The following is a 27,441-nucleotide window of genomic DNA, read 5'->3' as shown; positions in this document are numbered from 1 at the left end:
GTACTTGCTTGTTTTGATTATTGGGGGGTTATAACCCTCTTTTAGTATGGTAAATGGCAAGCGCATGCGCAGACGACGTGCACACCCAACGTATACATTGGACTTTAAGGTTTAAAGGAAGAAATGTAAAACTTATAATTCTAGAAAAGCACTTACATTAATTCTTCTGTTAAAATTTGTGTATTAATCGTAATTTTTTGTGGGATTGCAGGGTTTGCGGCGTTGCATTGTAATGGCAATGAAGCTGTAAAATTTTATATAACTTAATACAGAACCGATTTTATCACACTAAAAGCATTTTAATACGCATATTGTTTACATCTTGTGGCGCTACTTTTGAAACAGTGAGTATTTTAACGTTTACTTATTGGCCCCATTCATTTCCATTGTAAGTGCCTCACTGTAACCAGAGATTATTTAGAAGAGATGGGCCAATTCATTTGAAAAAAATAATGGGAGAAATTAAAAACGATCAACGAATGTAGAAAGTAAGTCCCGCCTAACAGGTAAAAGAGTCAATCAAAATGGCTTTATTTTAGCATAATCTGTGGAAAAGAAGCACATTTTATGATACCAGTATTGTAAGATTTTACTACTGATTTGAAGTATGTTCTTTGATTGTAATCTTGACCAGTCGTTTAGGACATTTTGCTCTTTCCCGATTCAAGTTGATAGGAGCTGCACTTGTAAGCCGCTTGTTCACACTGAAAAATAGCTGCCTAGCCTGCCCGAGAGCGCTCCAAAGATGGCCGCCGAGTGGACTGACTTGCTAAAAATAACTTTGCTGTAACACAGAGGGACTAGTCCAAACTATTTTTGTGGTAATCAACATTATGGTACAAATACTGTCGATTGAACTTAACTTGTATTGAGCCCGGAACATACCTTCAATAATACTTTTTTTTATATTTCTGAAATGAGTATTCAAATTAGAAATACAAATGAAATCAAAAGTAAAACATCAGGGTGCATTGCTTGTTAAAATGCAAAAAAATAAAAATAAAAAAAATCTTTCTATATGCAACAACATAACATTTCAGATTGTTTCTTTTGAAATACTGTAATTCTTGACAGGCTTCGTGTGATTCACGCAGTTTCTGTCCTCCAGCAGAGGTGTCGCTGTTGTGCGTATGTTTTCTGCGAGCGCTGATGTGATAAAACAGCAGCAGCAGAAGAAGAAGCTCTGCAGCTGTTCAGCATCAGAAACGTGTTTGTGTGCATGTGTCTACAGCACTGTTTACTTGTTAAACTGTGACATCCGAGTCTGCAGGTACGTGTACCATCCACTAAAGAATGACATGATAGACCGCAGTGATTTTTATAAATGTATGAAGACTAATAGAGTGCTAGAATAACTAGTACAGCAGTGACATCTACTCAAACATACAGTGATTAAATATATTGCTCTTTTTACAAACACATTAAGTTTGAAAAACCTTGAATGACTGAAAGGTAATCGATTGATTTAGCAGGATTATTAATTAACCAGATCATCAGGTAACTGTTCAATAAGGTTAGTAGTTTGTGTTAGATTTTATACCTACAGTCTGTATGAACGCACATTGTTTTGTTCTGTTTTCATATTTAAGGATTACATCCTTACAAAAGTGGTAGCTTATCCATAGTTTATGCCAAAATACTACAATAAAAATAGCCACCACTGTCATAAAATAACTATAACAAGTATCTTGAAAGCTTCTTTCATTGTTTCAGTGATCCAATTTTTATAGATTTACAGTAGTGGCTTACTGTAGTAATAGTAGTGAGATGATTAAACAGCTGATATTTGGCCATTTTGAGATTTGTATCAGCCGATTACTGGTTTAGCCGACAAACAATAGTGTTTCAGAAGTGATGCCTCTCCCATGTGTCCGTTCAAAAATGTATTAACAGCTTTGACAAAGGATAAAAAATTGTGATATGCCGATGAATTGTCCAGATCAATTAATCAGCTGATATTATATACACTGGCGGCCAAAAGTTTGGAATAATGTACAGATTTTGCTCTTTCGGAAGGAAATTGGTACTTTAATTGACCAAAGTGGCATTCAACTGATCACAAAGTATAGTCAGGACATTACTGATGTAAAAAAAACAGCACTCTGAATTGCAAACACCTTATCCTTGAGTAATCATGCTAAATTGCTAATTTGGTACTTGAAAATCACTTGCCATTTTATCAAACAAAGTTGAAAGCTATTTGGTTCGTTAAATGAAGCTTAACATTGTCTTTGTGTTTGTTTTTGAGCTGCCATAGTATGCAATAGACTGGCATGTCTTAATGTCAATATTAGGTCAAAAATGGCAAAAAAGAAACAGCTTTTTCTAGAAACTCATCAGTCAATCATTCTTTTGAGGAATGAAGGTTATACAATGCTTGAAATTGCCAAAAAACATAAGTACATCAGAGTCTCTAGTTTGAGAAATAGACGCCTCACATGTCCTCAGCTGACAGCTTCATTGAATTCTACCCGCTCAACACCAGTTTCATGTACAACAGTAAAGAGAAGACTCAGGGGTGCAGGCCTTATGGGAAGAATTGCAAAGGAAAAGCCACTTTTGAAACAGAAAAACAAAAAGAAAAGATTAGAGTGGGCAAAGAAACACAGACATTAGACAACAGATAATTGGAAAAGAGTGTTATGGATCTTAACCCCATTGAGCTTTTGTGGGATCAGCTAGACTGTAAGGTGTGTGAGAAGTGCCCGACAAGACAGCCACATCTATGGCAAGTGCTACAGGAAGTGTGGGGTGAAATGTCATCTGAGTATCTTGACAAACTGACAGCTAGAATGCCAAGGATCTGCAAAGCTGTCATTGCTGCACGTGGAGGATTTTTTGATGAGAACTCTTTGAAGTAGTTTTTCACGTTATTAATGTCCTGAATATACATTGTGATCAGTTGAATGCCACTTTGGTGAATAAAAGTACCAATTTCTTTCCATAAGAGCAAAATCTGTACATTATTCCAAACTTTTAGCCACCAGTGTAATCAGCCAAAAATCTTGTTCACTTGGCCGATTATAAGAAGTGTTAACATGTTCAAGTGTGTCAGTTCCAAAATCTACCAATAGATTTGTCAGTGGATAGTCAACACTTTCTGTTTTCAAGGTTTTTTCTTTTCAGGTGAATGCAAATTTCATAAAATGTTTGTCTTTAGAAATTGTTTACATTTTTGTTTTGCTTTTGTTAAATTGTATTGTTTTTCGACATTTATATCAGTCATCATGCTCTCTAGATATCCATTGAAAAACCCATATCAGTCGACCACTAATAAAATATATATATATATATATATATATATTTGTTTAAATGTTGAAGTGAAATTTGAGTGTGTATTGTGTAAGATAAGTTTTTTTCATTTTCAGCACTTATTGATAGACAAATATATTGGTCAGGCCAATTAATTGGTAGATATTTGGCCTGTTTGTGATTATTGGCATCAGCCGATAACCGTGTTCGCTTGGCTGATTAACAGAAGTGTTAACTTTCCCTTGTGTCAGTTCCAAAGTCTACTAATAGATGCGTCAATGGACAGTCAACACTTTCAAGGTTTGTTCTTAACTTCATGCAAATTTGAGTAAATATTGCATAAAATAAGTAATTTGTTTCACTTTAGAAATTGTGTAAATCTAATTTTCTGTTTTTAAATTGTATTTTGTTTATCAGCATTGATATCAGCCATCATGCTCACTAAATATCAGTATCGGCCATTGAAAAACCCATATCGGTCATCAACTAGTTTCTGTAGATATTAGCCTAGAGGCTGACCGATAGTGTATTTTGCCAATGACTAAGATGGTGGATAAAGCAAATAACTGATTAATCGGTTGATAGTTTTTTTTTTTTTAATTGATTTGTAGAATGTTAAAAAATGTTCGTAGTCTTTCATTACTATGACGGGCAAAGAAATAGACGCTACGAGAGTCTAAAATAAATAAAATCCCAAATGCAGTTTGTGCAACCAAAATCCCAAAAGTGACAGTGGAAAAAAATGAAGATTTGGTGCATAACGCAGGCTTTTTAATGATAAGCCCAAAATACACCAGGGACTCTTATTTTGGAATGATGGAGACTTGGCTCTGTTTCAATGCTCTATAATCAAGTATTTACCAAATTAAGCTTTTTATAGCCTATATAACAAACTATATACAAAAATATGCATTGATGTGAGGATAAAAATATGAATAAATGGTCAATGATAAAATATTTATAGACAGAAAATCCCAACAAGGTGTCAGTGATTGTTTTTATTTCACCTCTAGAGGCTGCTGTTATAATGTAGAACTAAGCTGTTCTAACTGAAGAATCCTCCAGCACCAACAACAGAGGAACACGGAGGTATAAAAAAAATCGGCATTGATTTCTGCTGATAACCAATAGTTTAAAAATGCAGCTATCAGTACCGATAAATCGGTTAAACCAGTATCTCGGTCTACCTCCTAGTACATATCTTTTGCAGTCTTAAAATAGGCTTTATAAATATATGGATATTACTTCAACTTCAAGCACTTTTAACACTGTGGAATTTTAGAAAGTAAAGTCTTGTTAAAGCTTTTTTCACACTCCAAACATAATTTTTTTATTTTATTTTTTTTCTAACAATTTCCAGCGGTCTATGTAGACTACATGTGTCACATGAGATTTATGGAATTTTTGTCATGAAAATTACCACAACTGTGTCATTTCCAGCACATCTTAAATTCGGTATTATTTAAAAATTTAATTTCAATCAAGTAACAGAATCCTATTAATCTTCTTGAAGTAAAAAGTATGACTTTCATCTTGCCTAGGCTCATTTTATGTAATTTAAATACACAAAAATAAATCATATTTAGCTCTTTTAGCATAATTTGGCAAAATTACAGCTTGGAAATGACAGCTACTCAAATTACTCACAGGTTATTTTTAACCGTGATTTTTCTGATTTCTTCAAACATATTTCACCTCAAGCATGCACTTCGTTGACACTTTTGTCCACTTGGTTATCAAGTACACTAATTTCTGAAAACTTTGAGGCTCAAAATTGTTTGGTGGGTTGAAAAGGATGGCACAACCATCATAGTCGTAGTTTTGAAAAAATATATAAGTCATTTTCACATAATAAATATTGAAGCGGTTTATGATTATTTCACTCTGTTTAGATTATCATGATTTTAAATATGCAGTAATTATTATTTTTATAATTTATTTCCCTAGGCAAATATTAAAGTCTGTGTCTAGAACAAGGCTAAAATAGTCAAATCTGCGCGAAGGCATTTAAAAAGTACCAAAAATAAAATAAATGACGAAGACCTGGTAAAAAGTTTCCACGTCTTTTTTTTGTTTGTTTTTGTTTTGTTTAATCCCCATTTCTTCCAATTTGGAATGCCCAATTCCCACTACTTGATAGGTCGTCGTGGTGGCACGGTTACTCGCCTCAATCCGGGTGGCAGAGGACAAGTCTCAGTTGCCTCCGCTTCTGAGACCGTCAGTCCACGTATCTTATCATGTGGCTCGTTGTGCATGACACCGCGGAGACTCCGCATGTGGAGGCTCATGCTACTCTCCGCAATCCACGCACAACTTACCACGTGCCCCATTCAGAGTGAGAACCACTAATCATGACCACGAGAAGGTTACCCCATGTGACTCTACCCTCCCTAGCAACCGGGCCAATTTGGTTGCTTAGAACTCGCGACTCCAGGGGTGGTAATAGCGCCAATACTTGCTGAGCTACCCAGGCCCCTTTCCACGTCAGTTTTAATGAGACCCTCAGATAACAAATAGAAAAAGTTTAAATCTGTTAGTTTTATTAAGTCATCCCCTGGGACATAAAATGGCCCGAAGTTGAAGAAAACACCCATATGTGGTAAGGGCATTCTTGGATTAACAAAATATTTTTAAATGTTTGATTTTAGTGGGTGGTTGGTGGAGCTGCAAAGATGTCCAGATGGAGCACGTTCACTGCAGCTGTTGCTACCATGTTAGGAGCCACTCTCGGTGGTCTGTTTCTGTGGCGCAGCATCCGTGCTCAGAAGAGAAAGGCCTTAAAGGTCCCCGCTGCGCCTGAGCCCGTACAAGCCCAGCTGGAAGCGGACTTCACCACAACGCAACCCGCAAGACCAGAGCTGACAGCATCTGCAAACCAGCCTGTGACCGTACCGCTGGTTAGTACACTTATACAAGTGCCACCGGTGGTCGTGAGCTCTTCAGATGAGTGGGAAATGTTCTGGCCAGCGTTCCAAAAGGACCTGTTGGTGTATCCGGTTCTGGGCCTGGACTGTGAATGGGTAAAAAGCATGCATGTAAGAATGGTTCTGTATGTGATAAAATGAAATGGCTTGTTCTTAGCTGCACTTTCCTTCACTCGCAGGTGTCCGTCAAAGCCAAAGCATCTGCTGTCTCTCTACTCCAGCTGGCGACTTTCTCTGGCCACTGTGTGTTGGTCAGACTGCTTTCATTTCGAGAAGCACAGCTTCCTCTGCCTAAAGGCCTCATGGGGGTCCTGTCTGACCCTCATGTACTCAAGGTGGGGGTGGGATGTTATGAGGATGGAAAGCGTCTGGCTCATGATCATGGTCTGACTCTGGGATGCACTGTTGACCTGCGTTATCTTGCCCTCAGACAGAGGTAATGCTACAGCTGTAAGTCATGAGAAACCTGTTAAAATCATTGGAGTTTGCAAACTATAATTCTATCTCTATATATATATATATATATATATATATAATACACAAATATACATTGGCGGCCAAAAGTTTGGAATAATGTACAGATTTTGCTCTTTCGGAAGAAAATTGGTACTTTAATTCACCAAAGTGGCATTCAACTGATCACAAAGTATAGTCAGGACATTACTGATGTAAAAAACAGCACCATCACTATTTGAAAAAAGTCATTTTTGATCAAATCTAGACTGCAGCCATCACTCCAACACCTTATCCTTGAGTAATCATGCTAAATTGCTAATTTGGTACTAGAAAATCACTTGCCATTATATCAAACAAAGTTGAAAGTTATTTGGTTCCTTAAATGAAGCTTTACATTGTCTTTGTGTTTGTTTTTGAGTTGCCACTGTATGCAATAGAATGGCATGTCTTAAGGTCAATATTAGGTCAAAAATGGCAAAAAAGAAACAGCTTTCTCTAGAAACTTGTCAGTAAATCATTGTTTTGAGGAATGAAGGCTATACAATGCTTGAAATTGCCAAAAAACTGAAGATTTCATACAAAGGTGTACACTACAGTCTTCATAGACAAAGGACAACTGGCTCTAACAAGGACAGAAAGAGATGTGGAAGGCCAGATGTACAACTAAACAAGAGGATAAGTACATCAGAGTCTCTAGTTTGAGAAATAGACGTCTCACATGTCCTCAGCTGACAGCTTCATTGAATTCTACCCGCTCAACACCAGTTTCATGTACAACAGTAAAGAGAAGACTCAGGGGTGCAGGCCTTATGGGAAGAATTGCAAAGAAAAAGCCACTTTTGAAACAGAAAAACAAAAAGAAAAGGTTAGAGTGGGCAAAGAAACACCGACATTGAACAACAGATAATTGGAAAAGAGTGTTATGGATCTTAACCCCATTGAGCTTTTGTGGGTTCAGTTAGACTGTAAGGTGTGTGAGAAGTGCCCAACAAGACAGTCACATCTATGGCAAGTGCTACAGGAAGTGAGGGGTGAAATGTCACTTGAGTATCTTGACAAACTGACAGCTAGAATGTCAAGGATCTGTAAAGCTGTCATTGCTGCACGTGGAGGATTTTTTGATGAGAGCTCTTTGAAGTAGTTTAAGAAGTTCTGAATTTTTTTCAAATTGTAATAGTAATTTTTCACATTATTAATGTCCTGACTATACATTGTGATCAGTTGAATGCCACTTTGGTGAATAAAAGTACTTTATTTTTAGAATATAAAAATAAATTTCTTACCACCCCTGGAGTCACGAGTTCGAATCCAGGGCATGCTGAGTGACTCCAGCCAGGTCCCAATATAGTATAATGTATACATGCAACCCCAATTCCGAAAAAGTTGAGACAGTATGAAAAATACTAATAAAAACAAAAAGGAGTGATTTGTAAATTATATTCACCTTTTGCTATATTGAAGGCACATTACAACTACACATTATATGATGTTTTTCCTTGTGAATTTAATTGTGTGGGTGCTAGATTGGCCTGCCTGCAGCCCTGACCATCTCCAATTGAGAATGTGTGGTGCATTATGAAGCACACCGTACAGCATCGAAGACCCCGTACAGTTATGCAGCTAAAGACTTACATAATGGATGAATGGGGAAAATTCCACTTTCTAAACTTAACAAACTTGTGTCTTCAGTGCCTAAATGCTTAAGTGTTATTAGAAGAAATGGTGATGTTACACAGTGGTAAACACTCGACTGACCCAAATTTTGCTGTTCAAAGGTATATGTGACTGGACTTGAAATCTTATTAAGGATTTTATGAAATGCCTATGGAAGAAATGAATAGGAAAAATAGTTCCGGAACCTTGCAATCATCAGATTTGAAATTACTGTACATTTTAAAAAAACAATTAAATTCACAAGGAAAAACATCATATGTGTAGTTTTAGTGCTTTCAATATAGAAAAGGGTGAATGTAATTTACAAATCATCCCTTTTTGTTTTTTAGCATTTTTCATACTGACCCAACTTTTTCGGAATTGGGATTGTACCTTTTGTTTTAAATCTGCATCTGAAGTGTTCCGCTCCATGCAGTGTGTAGTCTCGCCTGTCAAAACAAACACCACAAGTCATCAGTGTTTGCCACTTTCAAAGTTCATCAAAGTTTTATTTTGCCTCTAGAGGCTGCCCTTATACTGTATAATGACAGCGGACCCTTCCCAGCCGCTCCAGCACTGGACACAACAGGAAAAAACTATCTGTGTGGGTTTTGCCAATAATCGATAGTCCCAGAAATCTGTTATCGGTGCCGATTAATCGGCAAAACCGATATATTGGTCGACCTCTAGTTTCGTTGGCCACGGTTCTCTGGTTGGTGGATGGGTAATGTAGTTGTTTACCATGAATTCCGCTATCAAACACGTTATATAAACAGTGAAGTTGAGAACACAGACGGATGGCTTCAACGGAAGCATATACCATCGATGAACAACCTCGGAGCTCATGGAAGGTCTGTCTTTAAAGGTTTATAAGTTATTGTTGAAAATCAATTAGTCTGTGGGATAAATGAATGGGATTTTTACTTCCGGAACCAGAATGTTGTGCTCTATTCATCTTGCTCCCAGAAATGCATACATTTTGCGTTGACCAATAGGAAGTTGCTTGATATGGAGACTTTATTTTTAACATCGCTATCCCAGAGTATAAATTGGTCTTGTCAGTTAGTTTTTTTTTGCTGGTTTCACATACTCTCCACATCCGCCCATGCCTTCTACGCCCATGGAATTTTGCAGTGCAAAGATTAAAGGGTTAGTTCACCCCAAAATGATAATTCTTTCATGATTTACTCACCTTTAAGCCATCCCAGATGTGTATGTCTTTCCTCCTTCAGCAGAACTGAAATGAAGATTTTTATAAGCACATTTCAGCTCTGTTTATCTATACAATGAAAGTGAATGGGTGCCATGATGCTGCTGGCTGTTTGACAGTCCAAGAGGTATATTTAGGCAGCATAAATGTAATCCACACGACTCCAGTCCATCAATGAATGTCTTCTGAAGCAAATCGATAGGTTTGTGTAAAAAATAAATCTATAATTAAAACTTTAAAAAAATTATTTGTGCGACCAGTCGAGCCGTCGCGTGATGTAAGCACAATGGCACGTTCACGCGAGAAGTCGGTAGGGCGCGCTTTGTATAAAACAGAAGAACGAACGTCACGCGATCGTTAAGTAATTTCAAACAGAAATACAGCGGTGGGCGGAAGCAACGATTTAAAAACTTTTTAATTATCGAATTGTTTCTTACACAAACTTATCAGTTTGCTTCAGAAGACATTCATTGATGGACTGGAGTCATGTGAATTACTTTTATGCTGCCTAAATATGCCTTTTGGACCGTCAAACTGCCAGTAGCATCATGGTACCCATTCGCTTTCATTGTATGGACAAACAGAGCTGAAATGTGTTCATAAAAATCTTCTTTTCGGTCCTGCTGAAGAAGGAAAGACATGCACATCTGGGATGGCTTAAAAGTGAGTAAATCATGAGAGAATTATAATTTTTGGGTGAACTATTCCTTTAATGTGATCATACCTTTAGTGTGAAATAGGTCCATAGGAATGCATGGTTTCAATTGAAAATCTTGTTTGTGTCTAATATTCACTCTTGAATAGGCCTTAAGTGATTAAAATGAGTTTTTAATGGGGGTTTAGTTTTCAGCAATGTGAAACCTGTTTTCAGACCACATTTAATCAATTTCACTCCATGCAGGGTGTGACAGAATACTGTATCAGTTTGTTAAAACTCTCGGTGTGAGTTATGTAACAAGTAACGGTTGTTCATTAGACGTTAATATGAGTGTTGGTTAAGAAGTGTTGTTGATATACATTGGCTCCAAAAAGTACTTGGAAGCCTAAAAATGGATGAATGTAACTTGTAAGACACAGTATTTAGAGACAGTGGTTGTCAAATCCTGGAACATGTCCATAGTTAATGTGCTGAACTGCACCTGTGATTACTAGGACACCTGTGTGAACTTGAGGGAAATTGTCTCTATACATTGACTAAAAAAAGAAGATCTGAAAGCTCTAGCATAATTGTTTTGTCAGGTGCCACTTGCTTTGATATTTTGCTATCTAATGTGATGACATTCATACATTTAAGTGTAACTCAAGTGTATGTTATCTTTTAATGCGTGTGATTTGGTTTTCAGGCAAGCAGTGCTAAATAACGGCTTGAGTTTGAAATCCCTGGCTGCAGACCTGCTGAATGTTACACTGGATAAATCACTAGAACTGCGCTGCAGTGATTGGGAGGCAGACATGCTAACACAGGAACAGGTGAATCACGTATCCGCAACACTTGTAGATGATGTGTAGTGGATTTGAGAACTGCAAGAGTTTTTTTTTTTTTTTTTTACACCAACACTGGTATTACCTGAAACTCCCTTTTATACTGTATTTACCAGATGACGTATGCAGCACGGGACGCACAGATCTCCATCGCTCTTTTCTTTCACCTGCTGGGGCTAAACGTAGAGCCCCGTCTCGATGCTGAGGGCGAAACTGTGTTTGTGCACCTTGCATCACGCTGCCAGGGATTGGTGGATGTGCCCTTCAGGGGGCGCTGTGGAGGAGAGGGAGAAGAAGGGGAGAGGAGACGACGAAGCAGGAAGTCCACCGCGGAAAGTCCTGAGTCTGGAGACCAGCAAGTTCCAGACCCACGGCAGAACAAACGCAAACCACTAGGAGTTGGTTATTCTGCCAGGTAATAGAGCACAACAGTCTGAGGTTTTTAATCTATGGTATATGCTTCTGTTGAAGCCATCAGTCGTTTACTTCAATGTACTTTTTTGGAAATTTTTTTAATGGCAGAATTCCTGGTAAAGAATTATACTACCCATGATCCTGAAATAAAATGATCCTCCAATCAGAATCGTTGCAAACAAAGCTTGCCCTACAAGCGCTGCAGTGACCGCCAACTCGCATAATGCACTGTGAATGACACAATGGAGTCGCTCTCGCTACACTCTTATACTAGTATATTTGGATATATCTGAATATTTAGCAAAAAATTTAAATATATTGTTTCTATGCTTTATTCAACAACTTAATTTCAATAGTTGTATATTTTCCCATTGTTTATAATTCTATCACATCATTCGCAATGCTTTATGGAATTGTAGTTCATTCCCTTATTAAAGACATTAAATACTTAGACTTGTACCTTTTGTCTGATCAAATACTTTTTTGATTTTAATCTAAGTTGTAATGTTGTGATTCACCTCGGAGCTGGTTGGTTTGTGACGTGGTCACATTTACATTTGCATGGCGAAATTCCTTGGGCGAAATACAAGTAACCTCATTGGGAATCCACGCAATCGTGAATTTTGCGCAGTGGTCTTCCGGTGGCGAATATTTTCCCTTGCTGATTTTGCAAACTTTGTGGGGCTGCCCCCTAATAGTCAACCAAACGTTAGTCGATGAGAAGAGTCTTGGTCGACCAAGTTTTGATTGGTCGGTTGGTCACAGAAAAACAAACTCCACAGGAAACTGGCGAACACCGGTATTAACACTGGTTGGACGCTAGGTGGTACTATGGGGTAATTTTAGTTAAGCCTGCACGGTAAAGCAAGACACCTTGATTTCAAACTTTAAACTTTATTTTTTATTTATTTTAACTAAAAATTAAAATGAAACTGGAAAGAAATTAAGTGCAATTAAAATGTGTGTTCAACTTTTTGAAAGATGGCTTTATAACCGTTGTGAAGGGTAACATGGCAAAGAACCTACTTCATCTATGCATTCTCTACCGGTCGGGTATTCCGTTAAACGGGAAAATACATCATGTGTGTGAATAAATTCATTTTGTTCCCTCCCTCACAAGATTATATATATATATATATATATATATATATATATATATATATATATATATATATATATATAATATACACTGTATATTGCAATATCCAATTACATTGGCAACTCCTGGGCTGAGGGATCGGTGAATATTCTTGCTTTAGTGATTTTGCATTGAAAATTTAATTAATTTAAAAAGGGGCCTGGGTAGCTCAGTGGTAAAGACGCTGGTTACCACCCCTGGAGTTCACTAGTTCGAATCCCAGGGTGTGCTGAGTGACTCCAGCCAGGTCTCCTAAGCAACCAAATTGGCCCGGTTGCAAGGGAGGGTAGAGTCACATGGGGTAACCTCCTCATGATCGCTATAATGTGGTTCGTTCTCGGTGGGGCACATGGTGAGTTGAGCGTGCTTGCCGTGGTGGATGGCGTGAAGCCTCCACATGTGCTATGTCTCTGTGGCAACATGCTCAACAAGCCACGTGATAAGATGCGCGGGTTGACGATCTCAGACGCGGAGGCAACTGGGATTCGTCCTCCGCCACCCGGACTGAGGCGAATCACTACGTGACCACGAGGACTTAAAAAGCACATTGGGAATTGGGCATTCCAAATTGGGAGAAAAAGGAAAAGAAACTGAAAAAAAACGAAGAACTTAAATACATTTCTAAATTAAAATTGCACTCCAGACGAAAACGAAAAAGCAATTAAGATAACGCAGTGATCAAAAAAATGATATAGCCTATATATATATATATATATATAAAATGTGTGTGTATGTGTGTAAAATGTAAAAATAATTATAATGATGATAATAATCACTGAAATATAAATCATGGTTCGAGGTGAACGTGTTTTGTATTTTGTTTTAATCACAGATGTATAGGCTGCAGAGCTGTGGTCACAACTGCTCTGTGGAAATAAAGTGAACTGAACTCCAAAGCACCTCCTGAGCTTAGATGTCTGAGGTCATTTGCAGCACTCAGATGATACTGTTTTTGCAAAAAAAAATTCAGAAGACAGAAACAAAGAGTGAGAACCTTTTGCATACGCGTGTTCCATGAGACTGCACGCCTCCGTACAAACATACATGCGCATAAATGGCTTTTCTGTCATCTGTTCTTAATAATATAATAAAGTGTTTATTCAAGCGTGTGTCTGTGTGTCTACGGGCAAATTATTTGTAATATCAATTTGATGATAATAATAATAATAGCCTAATAATAATTTAATACATTAATGGGAAAACGAGCTGGTTTTTTCGACACATTCAGAATCATTACCACTTTTACCGGTGTCGCAGTGGCTCGCTTCATGTGTGCGCTTGTAAAATTTATATTTTAAAGGCTCATTATTATGGTTTAGTATTTCTCTGTAATGTAGAACAGTGTTGCAATGTTACTTATAACATTCTTTCTCAGCCCTGGAACTCGAAACATTTTCTGATGCCCCCCAAAATATATATATATTTAAGTAATTAAATTAATATCATAAACGTGCAACGACTAGTCGACTAATGGCTTAAACTAACAACTACCTGGTCGACTAGGAAAATCTTTGGTTGGGGGCAGCCTTAGAACTTTGACAGGTTAATTCGCCACGTTGACCAATAGGAAGTTGCTTGGTTTAGCAATGAACTTTGTTTGAGCGGTGCTTCACACAGCTACATTTAATATTCACAATGGACAAGGATATAATTTTAGCGGCAAGTTTTTTTTAACTTTCACAGAGTATAAAGTGCAGCATTAAAAAGAGTCTGCTTGGTAATTCATTTTTTTTGCTGGTTTCACACGCACTTAACATCCACCCACGCTTCCTTTGTCCACCAAATTTTGCTGTTCAAAGGTATATGTGACTGGACTTGAAATCTTATGAAGGATTTTATGAAATGCCTATGGAAGAAATGAATAGGAAAAATAGTTCCGGAACCTAGATGGCTGAAAATGTGGGCAGGCACTGTTGTGCTGTAAGGCAGTAATATTATGGTGTCTGCTATAGCAAACATCACTATTGTTCATATGTAGAGTTAAGGATTTGAACAGACCCCTAACCTTAAGTATTGAACTTCGTTGCGCATCCTTTTTGTGTTATTTTTTTTAAGCAATCAAACTTGAAGCCGATAAAACGAGTGAAAAATGCTATTGGCTTATATCGCCTCAAACTATATCTAGAGATCAGAATATCACAAAGGCTTGGTGGTAACCTCTTTTGACTTGGGCCAGTAAGCAACTAGCTAGTACACCCTAGTGTCCTAGTACAGTAGCAGTGGCCTAGCAACCACCCACCGCATAGCAATGGACTAAAAATGTGTATAGTACCACACTTTCAGTCACCCACAGCACTGTAGCATTGTGCCGATGAGTTTTGCACATCAAGCACAACTCGCATTTTCATAAAATTATTTAAAAAATCTAGTGATAAGACTGTTTGTTCTTAAAGAATTGAGCATGCTAGAAGTCAAATGTCATGAACAAATATATTACTGAAAAATGTTTCCAATCTGTGTTTTTAAGATATGGCTCTTCTTAATGTAGCTTCTGTGTTGATTGTTGTCATTCCTTTAGGAAATCTCCTCTTTATGATAACTGTTTCCTTCATGCTCCTGATGGCCAGCCACTCTGCACATGTGACAAGAAGAAAGCAAAATGGTACCTGGAAAAGGGAATAGGAGGTACATTGTGTTGAGGTTGTACAGTAGCAAACACACTTGCCAAACATTTTACAAATGGGAAATTGACATGTCAAGCAGTGACAGCAGTATCCTGCAGTGAGACATGCTATACTTCATCTAAAACTGTTTAGCATTTTCTAAATTCTATATATTCTGTATAATATTAATGATAATTAAATGTACATGGAATAAATATTAATTTGTCACATCGCAAAAATTAGAGTTCCTTTAAAATCAATATCTTTCCTTATACATTAATATACTGTAAAATTTAACCTAATCATGATGTTGATTTGAAAGTTAATACCGGTGTTAAAGTATGTCAACTACCCAAAAGAAGATACATTAAATTGCCTTCAAATTGCTAGAATGTTTTTTACATTAAAGGTATCGCAACTGTTATTCACCACAAGCACATTCTGGCTTGCGACACTCACCTGATCTCCAGCGCTGCAGCTCTTTGAAGTATCTCTTGCGTGACATCCTGATGGCTGTAACAGAAGAAGCTCACAGACCAAAATTTGGTCTGCTATTCACAGACCAAAATTAAAATGCTGTGAAAATTCTGATGTTATTTGCAAATATAGTAGGCTACTACTAGCTTGAAATAATACTGGGATTTACTTGTGGAATTTTTATCCACAATGTAGATTGCTAGCTATAGTAGATGGCTAAATAAAAATATAAATGTGGGGGCCTGGGTAGCTCAGCGAGCAATGACGCTGACTGCCACCCCTGGAGTCGCAAGTTCGAATCCAGGGTGTGCTGAGTGACTCCAGCCAGGCCTCCTAAGCAACCAAATTGGCCTGGTTGCGTGGGAGGGTAGAGTCACATGGATTACCCTCCTCGTGGTCGCGATACAGTGGTTATCGCTCTCGATGGGGCGCGTGGAAAGTTGTGTGCAGGGAATAGCGTGATTGCCTCCACACATGCTAAGTCTCCGCGATAACATGCCCAGCAGATAAGATGCGCAGGCTAACGGTCTCAGAAGCGAAAGCAAATCTTTGGATAAAATCCAAAAAATTAAATAAACAACAAATGTTTGCTCCCACATATCAGTAGGCCTTTAAGTAAACAGTGTGGAGTAAATCAGTTTGAGTGTCCTAACCTTGTACATGCTTGAACTGTTAGATCCCGTTACCACCTTGTATTAAGATGCGTTTCAGGTGATCACATGTGGTCTGCGCTAAATACAGGTGTAAACGGGGTCAAACATTTTTTGTGAAGGGGGCCTGGGTAGCTCAGTGGTAAAATACGCTGGCTACCACCCCTGGAGTTCGCTAACTCGTAATTTCAAATCCCAGGGTGTGCTGAGTGACTCCAGCCAGGTCTCCTAAGCAACCAAATTGGCCCGGTTGCTAGGGAGGGTAGAGTCACATGGGGTAAACTCCACGTGGTCACTATAATGTGGTTTGTTCTCGGTGGGGCGCATGGTTGCCGTGGTGGATGGCGTGAAGCCTCCACACGCGCTATGTCTCCATGGCAACACGCTCAACAAGCCACGTGATAAGATGCGCGGGTTGACTGTCTCATACGCGGAGGCAACTGGGATTCGTCCTCCGCCACCCGGACTGAGGCGAATCACTATGCGACCACGAGGACTTAAAAGCACATTGGGCATTCCAAATTGGGAGAAAAAGGGGAAAAATCAAGTAAAAAAAACACGTGTCAACGTCACATTTGATGTGTAATCAAATCTGAAGACTAATCCATCTTGTATGCATCCCGGCAGCAGTGAAGCACCACCCCTCACCTGTCAATCAACCGCTGCACTAAAACAGAGTTTAAACTTCGCCGTTTATGAGTGGCTTTAAAAGCATATAACCGTCCGATCTGAAAATTAAAAAAAAAGCGGATACATACACAATCACGAACTCTTCACGGATCTTCTTTAGTGTGTCTGATATCAACACAGATGACACCTGAAACTCCTTTAATACAGGTAATACGCTAAAATAACGGATAATTCTGCGTGACAAGTTATGTTTGTGCTTAACATAATTAAATTATGATTATATTTCAACTGCATCTGGGAGCACGCCATTTTTTCTGACTTTGGTACGCTTTAATATCATGCAGTAACACACTGACATAGTGATTGATGTATGTCATCATGAAACAGAGACCCTCCCCTACAGATGCATTTAAGTGACCAGGTGTAAACAGCGATGTGTCTCACCTAACCACATTTGATCGGATCACCCGAGATGCATCGTAATACCAGGTGGAAACGGGGTCTTAATGTAATGGCTTTGTTCACACAAAGCATTAATACGTAACTTTTCCAACTCATTAACGCATTAAGCAATTCAATTTTGTATCTTATTCACGCATGATCTCAACAATGATATAAAATTTAGAGAGATCGTGCTATTGTGAGTATAGTCATGGCTAGAACATGTTGTTTGCACATTGATGAGTAACTCTATATAACACAGCCTCAAGTGCCTTATTCCTTTTATAAAACGGTTACTACACGTTGAAAATGTAGTCCTTGAATTTTTATCGCAACGTGGTTTTATTAAGCAAATTCCTTAAGTGGCATCTTTCCACTAGATTCTAGAAGATATAGTCCCTGACATGTAAAGCCAAAAGTGTACTTCAGTTTCGTCGTGAAAGCTTAGCACCTGTGTACAGTCGAACGCAAGCCTGTCAAAGTATACTCCATGTGCTGTGCGTGCATACGCAGGCGGTTGGCGCATGCACACTACGACTGCTATGAGAGACTAGGCTATTTCTCTTCAGGAGATTAGACTCAATGTCTTAATATTTCTTCAGACTCGAGTTATATAAAATCAGGTTTCTCCTGACCTCCTCGCGCACATACTCTTGACGTGCACATCTACTGTTGTTGTTTTAACTGTCGTCTGCTGAGGCCTGATGGCCCCACGGAGTTTCAGAGTAAGTGTCAGGTTGACAACCAGATAGAAACTAAATGGTTTGGATCAGGTTCAGCGATGTTAAAACGCTTGCTATAAATGCTCTGTCAACTCAGAGTTTGATCCTAAGTTCGTGCTCTCCTCTGAAGCGCGTGCACGAGTGATTTTTGACATGAACAGCCAATGCATAAAGATTAAGAGATCATTTTGAAAATATTACCAATTTGAACATTCACACAAGAAGAAGAAACACCGCTGCTACCACGGAAAAAATAACTGAATATAATGTGTCATTTAAATAGGTTCACAATAAGAACATACAGGCTAAATAATTTTAAAAGCATCAATCCATACATTTATCTAAGAAGTAAAAGCTTTTATATTCATTTAAATTAAAAGCCTAATTTACTGGAGTGCAAGCCATGTCACTTTGTGTGATTTAGTCTACAATAAAATTTTAACTAGTTCAGGTCGAAAGACTAGTCACACGATAAATGCATCTTTAAAGCGTATAATAAACTATCTTATGATGTCTTAATACTGTACATAGGTGTAATATATTAAATCGTAATATCTAAATACCTGTGAAGCGTGCTTTAAAGGGGTCATGAAATACACTTTTTTTTTTTTTTTTAATAGTTTTATTATCTTTCCTGAGTTCCACTGATAATGTTAAAGTTTTTTTGCATAATTTTGTAATATATGATCATTTTCCACCCTGTCTCTGGCCCTCTGTCTGAAACGCTCAATTTTGGTGCAAGCACCTCCTTAAAACTTCAACGTAAACGCCCACTGTTCTGATTGGCTAACATCGTGCAACCCCACAAACTCAGTCAGAAGTGAATGATGAAGCTCCACAACATTATAAAACTAAATTTCAGGGGTTCCACGTAACACACATTCAACACATTGAATCTGAATATCTTAAACTGTTCATCTCAAGTAAAACTTAACACACACCCTGTCTACACTGGGCGCAAGTCACGTCAAAAGCAGTAGAACCCATTATAATCAATAATGCTATCTACTATGGAAGCGTCCTTTGCGGTGTCGTGTTGTGCCGACAGTAAACGGATGTCCCGTTCCACTGTGCACTGCATGCGCTGGCGCTGCTACTTCCAACAACACAAATAATTGGTTTAGAAAGTTCATGTCGCTGCACCCAGTGTAGACAGCCTCAAGCCATTTCGTCGCATCAACTGACGCTCCTGGTATAAAATGATGTCAGCACCATAAACTATCAAACTGTCATGACATTTGAAATATTCATGAATGGAACTGTGTACTTACTGTTTTGCATTGGGTCCAAGAGTTTTTTACTGCCCATCCTTCAATAATCATTTGGTTGAATCATTTTATGACTGGTTCACAAGCAATCCACACTGATCGTTTAAGTTTTGAGTTCTGAAATTTACAGTGTTTTTATAGTAGAATGACCTCATATGTCAAAATATCAAGGAAAATTTGATTCCTCATGACATGACCCCTTTAATTTGGAGCTAGAGATACGTGGGATGTTACTTTGAGTCAGATGTCACTTTACTCACTGCTTATTGGTTCACTAACTGTTTGTGATCTGCAACCCAGAACTACACCTGCTCCGGAGCAGGTTAGCCACGTAGCTATGGCGTCGAACACAGGTAAAAACTGACCCGCTGCCTTGAGACCGAAAAACCAGAGTTTGCTCAAACTAATCTCAAACTTACTGTACCCGTGTAAACACTGAAACCAGCTTCGTGAGTCGGGCATCTGTTGTTTAGCAGCGATTACATGTTCTAGCACTTGTTCGTGATGGCAACGGCTCAACTGTTGCCACCTTGTGGACTCTCTATTTAGTGTAAATAATTCCACGCGTATGCGCATACTGCGTGTTACAAAACATCGGGCCGCACCCGTTTAGATCTCGAGCACTCTGCTGATGATGAAATTTGCATCATGCATCCTATACGCAGAGTCCTAGCGTTCAGGTCTAAACCAAGTATACTTTGGGCATAATGTGAATAGAGGGCCTGCACAACAAATCGAATTGAGCAAACACGGTTACAGGATTGGTTTCGGGTTGACAAAACCAAACAAATTCAACTTGAGTTCAGCGGTACCTCAATGCTCAGTATAAACCTTCTCTGTCAACTGAAGAGTTTGATCTTGAGTTTGAGTATATCCTGAGCACATGCATGGTGACGTTTGCAGTGAGCATCCAATTTACAGTTTATTGCATGATTTACTTATCACAAGAGCCAGCACAATTTACTTCTTGCGAGAAAGTCAGCGTGATTTACTTCTCCACTTAAGATCAAGAGACCATTATGAAAGTATGAAGAATTTAAACATTTACACAGCAAGATGAAGCTCGAGAGGACTGCTAGAAAAAATATATGGATTTTATATAAAAACAGCTGATATCAACAAGTACATTTATATAGGCCCACACAACTTAGAACATGGGCTACAGGCTTAATAATTTTCTGTTAAAAAAAAATTCCAGTATTTAAATTCATTATAAAAACTATTTTTTATTAACATTTAAGTTTGAAATTATAAATTAATTTCTTCATTTTTAAGTGGAACTCCTAGTCCTCCAACCTGGGGCATATGTAACTGGCGATGAACCATGGTCAAAACAGACCTTCCTTCGTGGTACTGAAAATCCAACGTTGGCTCAGACTAAACTCAAACTTATCTATCACATAATCGGTTCCATGGTTCATACCCCAGGTGTTTTACATTGGTTTTTTTTTTTTGGTTTTTTTCTATATTGCATATTTCAGCACGTCTGGAATGCCTCATTGACCAATCAGCATCCGGGACCACAACTGTCCATTTTAAAATGGTAATATTCGATTTAAAAAAATTTGGAAATCTAAGTGTGATCTGTACATGATTTTGTCATAGAGTTGGTCAGTGAAGACCCCTTCATTGTTCGCCTGCTGTTTGAGCCCTCGGGCCGTCCAGAATCACAGAAAGACTACTACCTCATAGCCAAAGAGAACCTGTGTGTGGTGTGTGGGAAAGCTGAGTCTTACATCAGGTGTGTCCCCTATTTCCTCTACCGGTGATTAATAGTCTTTTGATTTCTTGAGTTCATTTGCAAAGTGGAATTGTTTTTCTAATGTTTTTCAATGTTAATCCAGGAAGAATATTGTCCCACATGAGTACAGGCGCCACTTCCCGGCTGAGATGAAGGACCACAATTCCCACGACATCCTGCTTCTCTGCACTTCCTGTCACGCGGCGTCTAACGTGCATGATGGCATCCTGAAACAGCAGCTGGTGGAGGAGCACTCTGCCCCGCAAGGCTGCGAAGTGGGCGTTAGGCTGCTCGAGGATGCAGACCGCCGGCGGGTACGCTCAGCCGCTCGCGCTCTCCTCAGTGCCAGCGATGGGATGCCAGAATCCAGACGGGAGGAGCTCCTGTCAATCATCCAGAGCTTCTTCTGTAACAGTCATCAGGATGTCACGCAAGAGATGCTTCAAAGAGCTGCAGCGCTGGAGACCAGGTGAGTGTCGCAAGCCAGAATTTGCAGTGCATCCGGAAAGTATTCACAGCGCTTCTCTTTTTCCACATTTTTTTATGTTACAGCCTTATTCCAAAATGGATTCAATTCATTATTTTTTGCAAAATTCTACAAACAATACCCCAGAATGACAACGTGAAAGAAGTTTGTTTGAAATCTTTGCAAATTTATTAAAAATAAAAAACGGGAAAAAATCACATGTACATAAGTATTCACAGCCTTTGCCATGACACTCAAAATTGAGCTCAGGTGCATCCTGTTTCCACTGATCATCCTTGAGATGTTTGTACAACTTGATTGGAGCCCACCTGTGGTAAATTCAGTTGATTGGACATGATTTGGAAAGGCACACACCTGTCTATATAAGTTCCCACAGTTAACAGTGCATATCAGAGCACAAACCAAGCCATAAAGTCCAAGGAATTGTCTGTAGACCTCCGAGAAAGGATTGTATCGAGGCACAGATCTGGGGAAGGGTACAGAAACATTTCTGCAGCATTGAAGGTCCCAATGAGCACAGTGGCTTCCATCCATAAATGGAAGAAGTTTGGAACCACCAGGACTCTTCCTAGAGCTGGCCGCCTGGCCAAACTGAGCGATCGGGGGAGAAGGGCCTTAGTCAGGGAGGTGACCAAGAACCCGATGGTCACTCTGACAGAGCTCCAGCATTTCTCTGTGGAGAGAGGAGAACCTTCCAGAAGAACAACCATCTCTGCAGCACTTCACTAATCAGGCCTGTATGGTAGAGTGGCCAGACGGAAGCCACTCCTCAGTATAAGGCACATGACAGCCCGCCTGGAGTTTGCCAAAAGGCACCTGAAGGACTCTCAGACCATGAGAAACAAAATTCTCTGGTCTGATGAAACAAAGATTGAACTCTTTAGCTTGAATGTCAAGCATCATGTCTGGAGGAAACCAGGCACCGCTCATCACCTGGCCAATACCATCCCTACAGTGAAGCATGGTGGTGGCAGCATCATGCTGTGGGGATGTTTTTCAGCGGCAGGAACTGGGGGACTAGTCAGGATTGAGGGAAAGATGAATGCAGCAATGTACAGAGACATCCTTGATGAAAACCTGCTCCAGAGCGCTCTGGACCTCGGACTGGGGCGAAGGTTCATCTTCCAACAGGACAATGACCCTAAGCACACAGCCAAGATAACAAAGGAGTGGCTCCGGGACAACTCTGTGAATGTCCTTGAGTGGCCCAGCCAGAGCCCAGACTTGAACCCAGTTGAACATCTCTGGAGAGATCTGAAAATGGCTGTGCACCGACGCTCCCCATCCAACCTGATGGAGCTTGAGAGGTCCTGCAAAGAAGAATGGGAGAAACTGCCCAAAAATAGGTGTGCCAAGTTTGTAGCATCATACTCAAACAGACTTGAGGCTGTAATTGGTGCCAAAGGTGCTTCAACAAAGTATTGAGCAAAGGCTGTGAATACTTATGTACATGTGATTTTTTTTTTTTTTTTTTTTTTTTTTAATAAATTTGCAAAGATTTCAAACTTCTTTCACGTTGTCATTCTGGGGTATTGTTTGTAGAATTTTGAGGAAAATAATCCATTTTGGAATAAGTTTGCAACACTACAAAATGTGGAAAAAGTGAAGCGCTGTGAATACTTTCCGGATGCACTGTAACTGTTGGCAAAGTCTGATGCTTATTGTAGCCCTTCTGGACAAAAACAACCCATTTAGACAGGAAGAGGTCTGTCGGACAGACATGTAAAGTGACCAAACTTAAATCCTTTTTTTTACTTTTAAGTGTCGGATAGGAATTAATGTTGTCACAATACCTTAATTATGTCTGAAGGTACAATACCGAGTAGTATCATGATGCCACTGCCAAGTCGCTGAACACTAAATTGATGTTCAGCATCAATCAAAGTGATTCGAGCAATGACGTGAATATTGCAATTTGTATATGCTTTTTTTTTTACCACTACGTTTTCTAAAGAGCACGTAATTTGACTAATTTCACGATCTTTCCTGGCTGCACAATTAATCACAATAACGATATGGTCGTACATATTTGATTAATAAACCAACACTGTTTTCAGCGGTCTCAGAGCGGTTTGGATGCATTTGCACAATTTCAAACATTGTAACAGCTACAAGTTATTTTACTGACATAAAAATTGTATGCAGTTTCACAGAAATGGAGATGACAACATTTCACCAAATTTGTAATGAAGAACATTGTCAAACTGTCAAAAAAAAAAAAACACTGCACTCTGTTTTCTGCCAAAATAAAAGCTTCAGAACAATGTAACATAAATACAACAGAAATGTATTGCTATTGTATAAAACAAATCTAATCCTCAAAATAAAAATAATTTAGTATTATTATAATAATAATAAACTTGACCCGGCACAATAATACAAATTCTGAAATGGATATTTTGTTTAAACCATTTAAATATTATTATAAGTAAGTGAAGCTGTAGTTTTTGCACACCTTGTTAATAAAAAACAAAAAAAAGGATTAGGTAAATAATTTTCATTTTTATGCATTGTTGCATATCGGTGCATATAAATGAAAATATTAAATATCATTCTCCCTTGTGTTTGTTTAGTGAACTGTGGAAACATGTGGAAAATGGCTGTTTGGTTGAAACGATGTTTCCTCTGATTAAAAATATAATTATAGAGCAAATACATAATTATCGAGATATAGTGAATATCATTAAGCTGAAAAATATAGAGGGAATTTTTGTAGCCATATTGTCCATATTGGTCAGGGCACAAATAACGTGTGGTGGTAATATGTCTATATATTTTATTGTCCAGCACTTTAAGGGGTGTCATTGTCAGATCTGGGCAGTCATATGTTAATGTGCTTAAAGATATGTCACAACCTTGAAGATGTGGACTGGGGAGGAAATTGAGTTCTGAATGTTAATGCATGTTTACGTAGAACATCAAACTCTTAGTTATAATGATCAATGAAAATTAAAGGTTTCACGATATGAATCCTTTGAAGGCTTCAGTAGGTAAAGCAAGAATTTGTAACATTTGTAAAAACATCATTTTATTTACCTATCGCTCTTATCCCCATAATTGTATTTTTTTACCATTGCAGGATCTTTAACGAGAGTTTTGTGTCGCATGGAGTGAAGGTAGTGCGGGCATATGCCGAGCATGGTCTACCTGGCCTGATGGAGCTGGAGCGCCGCTGGCGACAGCACTTCTTGACCAGCATGCACCCCCGCTATTTGCCACCACTCTGGTCTGTCAGTCACAACCACGACAAATATCTGCGCAAGTACGGTGAGGATCTGCAAATCCAGCTCAACTGAGCCTAGTTGCTTTAGCAATGAAGAGACTATGCTACAACTCCCGATAGGAAGGTGTCCACTGTGTGGGTAACACCTTGATGTCCTTGTCCTAAACCCTGTGATGTCATTTCAAGTGTGTGCCAGAGACCGTTTCGGCCTTGCATTGGGCAAGCCCTGGTGTTGACTTCCAGATGAGAAAAAAAAAGCCGAAGACTAGTCTAGACTGTGGCCCCATTTTGACTGGGCCCTAAGGGACCAGATGAAGATTGGCTAAGAGACTCTTTGGTGATCTGAAGCCACAGTGATGAATGAACGGCGAAACATTAAACTCTAAAATGGTGCAAGAACAGAAATGGTGATAGGTAAAATAACAAAAAAGCAAAATGTGCACACTTTTTAAAAAAAAAAAAAGTTTAAAATGTGGAAAGGAATTCTCATTTCTCTGTGAAAAGTAGAATTTACTGTATTTTAACCAGCCCAAACCTGCTCTTACTTCTTAATCGTGAATTTAATAAAATATTCATAGCTTACAATTCTTGCAGGTTTGTGGCCATATTAAATATTTTGTTAAGTGTTTATCAGTTTGCCTTTTTGGGCTATAGAATGTGGCATTTTTTACTTAAATGCCCGTAATGGAGCTGAAAATGTCTAAAATTTCAGGCTGTTTTTTGTTCACTAGGTTTAGAAGAAAACTCCATTATCTTTGAACAACTAACGTTTGACAGGATTGAGCACTGATAAGTTTGAGGGTGCAACACGTTAATCATCTTTCTCAGTCAGGACACCTCAGACTAGACCAGAACATGTTTTGGTGTACAAACCCCTGACTAGACATTATACATTTATCCCAGCGTAATTGAAGCACCCCTCTTTCATAGATCATTACTACTAAACATTCCCACTCTGATTTTTAGTGCCAATTTGTGTTGAATGTGCAGTTACAGTCCGAGAGATTCAGCTCCATGGATGGTAACAAATGTAGATGGCCAATTCAAGGACATTGAAAAGTCTGAGCTTAACACTTCTAATTTAACTTCAGAATCACTACAGCTTTTTATTTACATTTTTCCAGATGTAATGCATTAAAGCTGCTGTGTTTCCTTATTGTCAATAAAGATTAATTGTCATATTTAAAGACTGGATTAGTTGTTGGAAAGTTCTTTTTACAGTATGGTGTAATATACGTTTCACTTCCTGCAATATCCGAATGCATAAAGCAAACACGACACTCATACAGTTTTACTGTTTATTACATACAAAATCATGATTCAATAAAGTCTATAAAAAAACTTATGTTTTTAATGAGTCCCTTCAATGATAATGGCTCTAAAGCTGATTTTATCATTGACTTTTCTAGAAGTAATTCTTACAATCTTGTAATGCAGGTTTAAGGCCTCTTAGAGTGTGGCATTGGAACAATCTGCTTGTCAGTTGTACTTTTGGATCAGATAACATGCTACATGTTTCAGAGTATAGTACAAAAAAAAAAAAAATTATTCAAAGAGAAGCACATTTTTTGAAACAATTTGGGCCAGTCGCAATATTTAGCTTGTAATATGACAGCTTTAGGGGCAAGTGTTCTGAACGGCTAGTGCATAGCATCTGTCAGGTTAGCAATACAAAAATGCAGTTAAAGCAAAGACTTTCCAATCATGTTGCACACAGGACGTGGATGTACAACTTGAGCACAATATTCGTAATGCACATCATGTTACACAACTAAATACTAAACAGGGCAAACGAACACTTGTGTAGGAACAGTACTACTCCATTATGCAATTATTTATGAAGTAATAATCATCGCTGGTATAAGGTAAACATGACATCGTAGTATATTGTCAAGGAAAAACATGAATGCAAATAATCCAATATCACATTTGTCACTAACTGGTTGTCTGCAGATGATACTGCTTTAGGTTTTGATAAACTATATAGTCTGTATTCTGACAGTAAGTGCAGCTTGTTGAAATGTTCAGTGATTAGAACACAAATGATCAACACAGTTACAAGATCTTGAACAAAGGAAGTCCAAAGAATTGAGGCACAACCACATATTTACAGCCATCTGCTACTTATTGCTTTTGCATTTATGTCTCCTGGGGGATGTTTGTCTTAAACCACAATGGGAATAGTGCAGCTCTTAGCAGTGACAGAATAAGGCATACGTTACATCTGTCAGTTGCTCGATGAATATTCTGTTGTATGCTTCATATTTTCAATCTGTTCTTAACATTTTTAAAACTTTGAGTTTCTAGCTGGTTTTGCTGGTGATAGAATGAAAGAGGGCCTGTTATTTGAGGGTAAACAAGCTGGAACAGACATTATTTAATGTGTACTGTCTGAGCACAAAACGTGGGAGTGCTTTCACACTAGAGCTTTTGGCGTAGACTCAAGTTGTCAGAGTTTGTTTTGTTTGATTGGTATTTTCCAAACTCAGGTTCAGACCAAGCAAGAGAGTTTGCCTTGGGGTATTTTCTCATTTGCCGAGTATGGCCATTTTCAAAGAAAATCTGGTTTGCCTCCACATGAACTGTACCCTAGACTAAAGCTTTCAAGTGTAATCCGGTTTGGTTCCTTGGTGAGCACCTGAGTTTAGGAAAACAGCTTTAAAGCCAGCC

The 27,441-nt window shown here is 38.6% G+C and overlaps 1 protein-coding gene across 4 annotated transcripts; it reads left to right on the top strand.

Annotated features, from left to right (window-relative positions):
• The first annotated feature begins 1,170 nt into the window (after positions 1-1,170).
• On the top strand, positions 1,171-25,951 carry exd2 (exonuclease 3'-5' domain containing 2). Of its 4 annotated transcripts, XM_051723218.1 has the most exons (11): positions 1,181-1,270; positions 3,504-3,552; positions 4,266-4,341; positions 5,901-6,272; positions 6,356-6,612; positions 10,839-10,965; positions 11,094-11,392; positions 15,048-15,154; positions 20,926-21,061; positions 21,165-21,530; positions 24,628-25,951. In XM_051723218.1, the coding sequence occupies exons 4-11, from the start codon at positions 5,925-5,927 to the stop codon at positions 24,842-24,844; spliced, it is 1,857 nt and encodes a 618-aa protein (XP_051579178.1). In that variant the 5' UTR covers positions 1,181-1,270; positions 3,504-3,552; positions 4,266-4,341; positions 5,901-5,924; the 3' UTR covers positions 24,845-25,951. The 4 variants fall into 4 exon arrangements, with proteins under 4 accessions (XP_051579180.1, XP_051579177.1, XP_051579178.1 ...); XM_051723217.1 differs by lacking the exon at positions 4,266-4,341 and having other exon boundaries at positions 1,172-1,270; XM_051723221.1 differs by lacking the exon at positions 3,504-3,552 and having other exon boundaries at positions 1,222-1,270.
• The last annotated feature ends 1,490 nt before the right edge of the window (positions 25,952-27,441 follow it).

The sequence above is a fragment of the Myxocyprinus asiaticus genome, chromosome 17 (assembly GCF_019703515.2).
Source record: "Myxocyprinus asiaticus isolate MX2 ecotype Aquarium Trade chromosome 17, UBuf_Myxa_2, whole genome shotgun sequence".
In the NCBI taxonomy this organism is placed as follows: Eukaryota; Metazoa; Chordata; class Actinopteri; order Cypriniformes; family Catostomidae; genus Myxocyprinus; species Myxocyprinus asiaticus.
This window is presented reverse-complemented; position numbering and strand designations above follow the sequence as displayed.

Excerpts from the sequence above, each read along its gene's own strand:
- exd2 (XM_051723217.1), top strand. The coding sequence starts at position 3,523 with ATGCGTCAATGGACAGTCAACACTTTCAAG. Across the intron at positions 6,613-10,838 it reads TATCTTGCCCTCAGACAGAG|GCAAGCAGTGCTAAATAACG; the intron begins GTAATGCTACAG and ends TTTGGTTTTCAG. Across the intron at positions 11,393-15,047 it reads GGAGTTGGTTATTCTGCCAG|GAAATCTCCTCTTTATGATA; the intron begins GTAATAGAGCAC and ends TCATTCCTTTAG.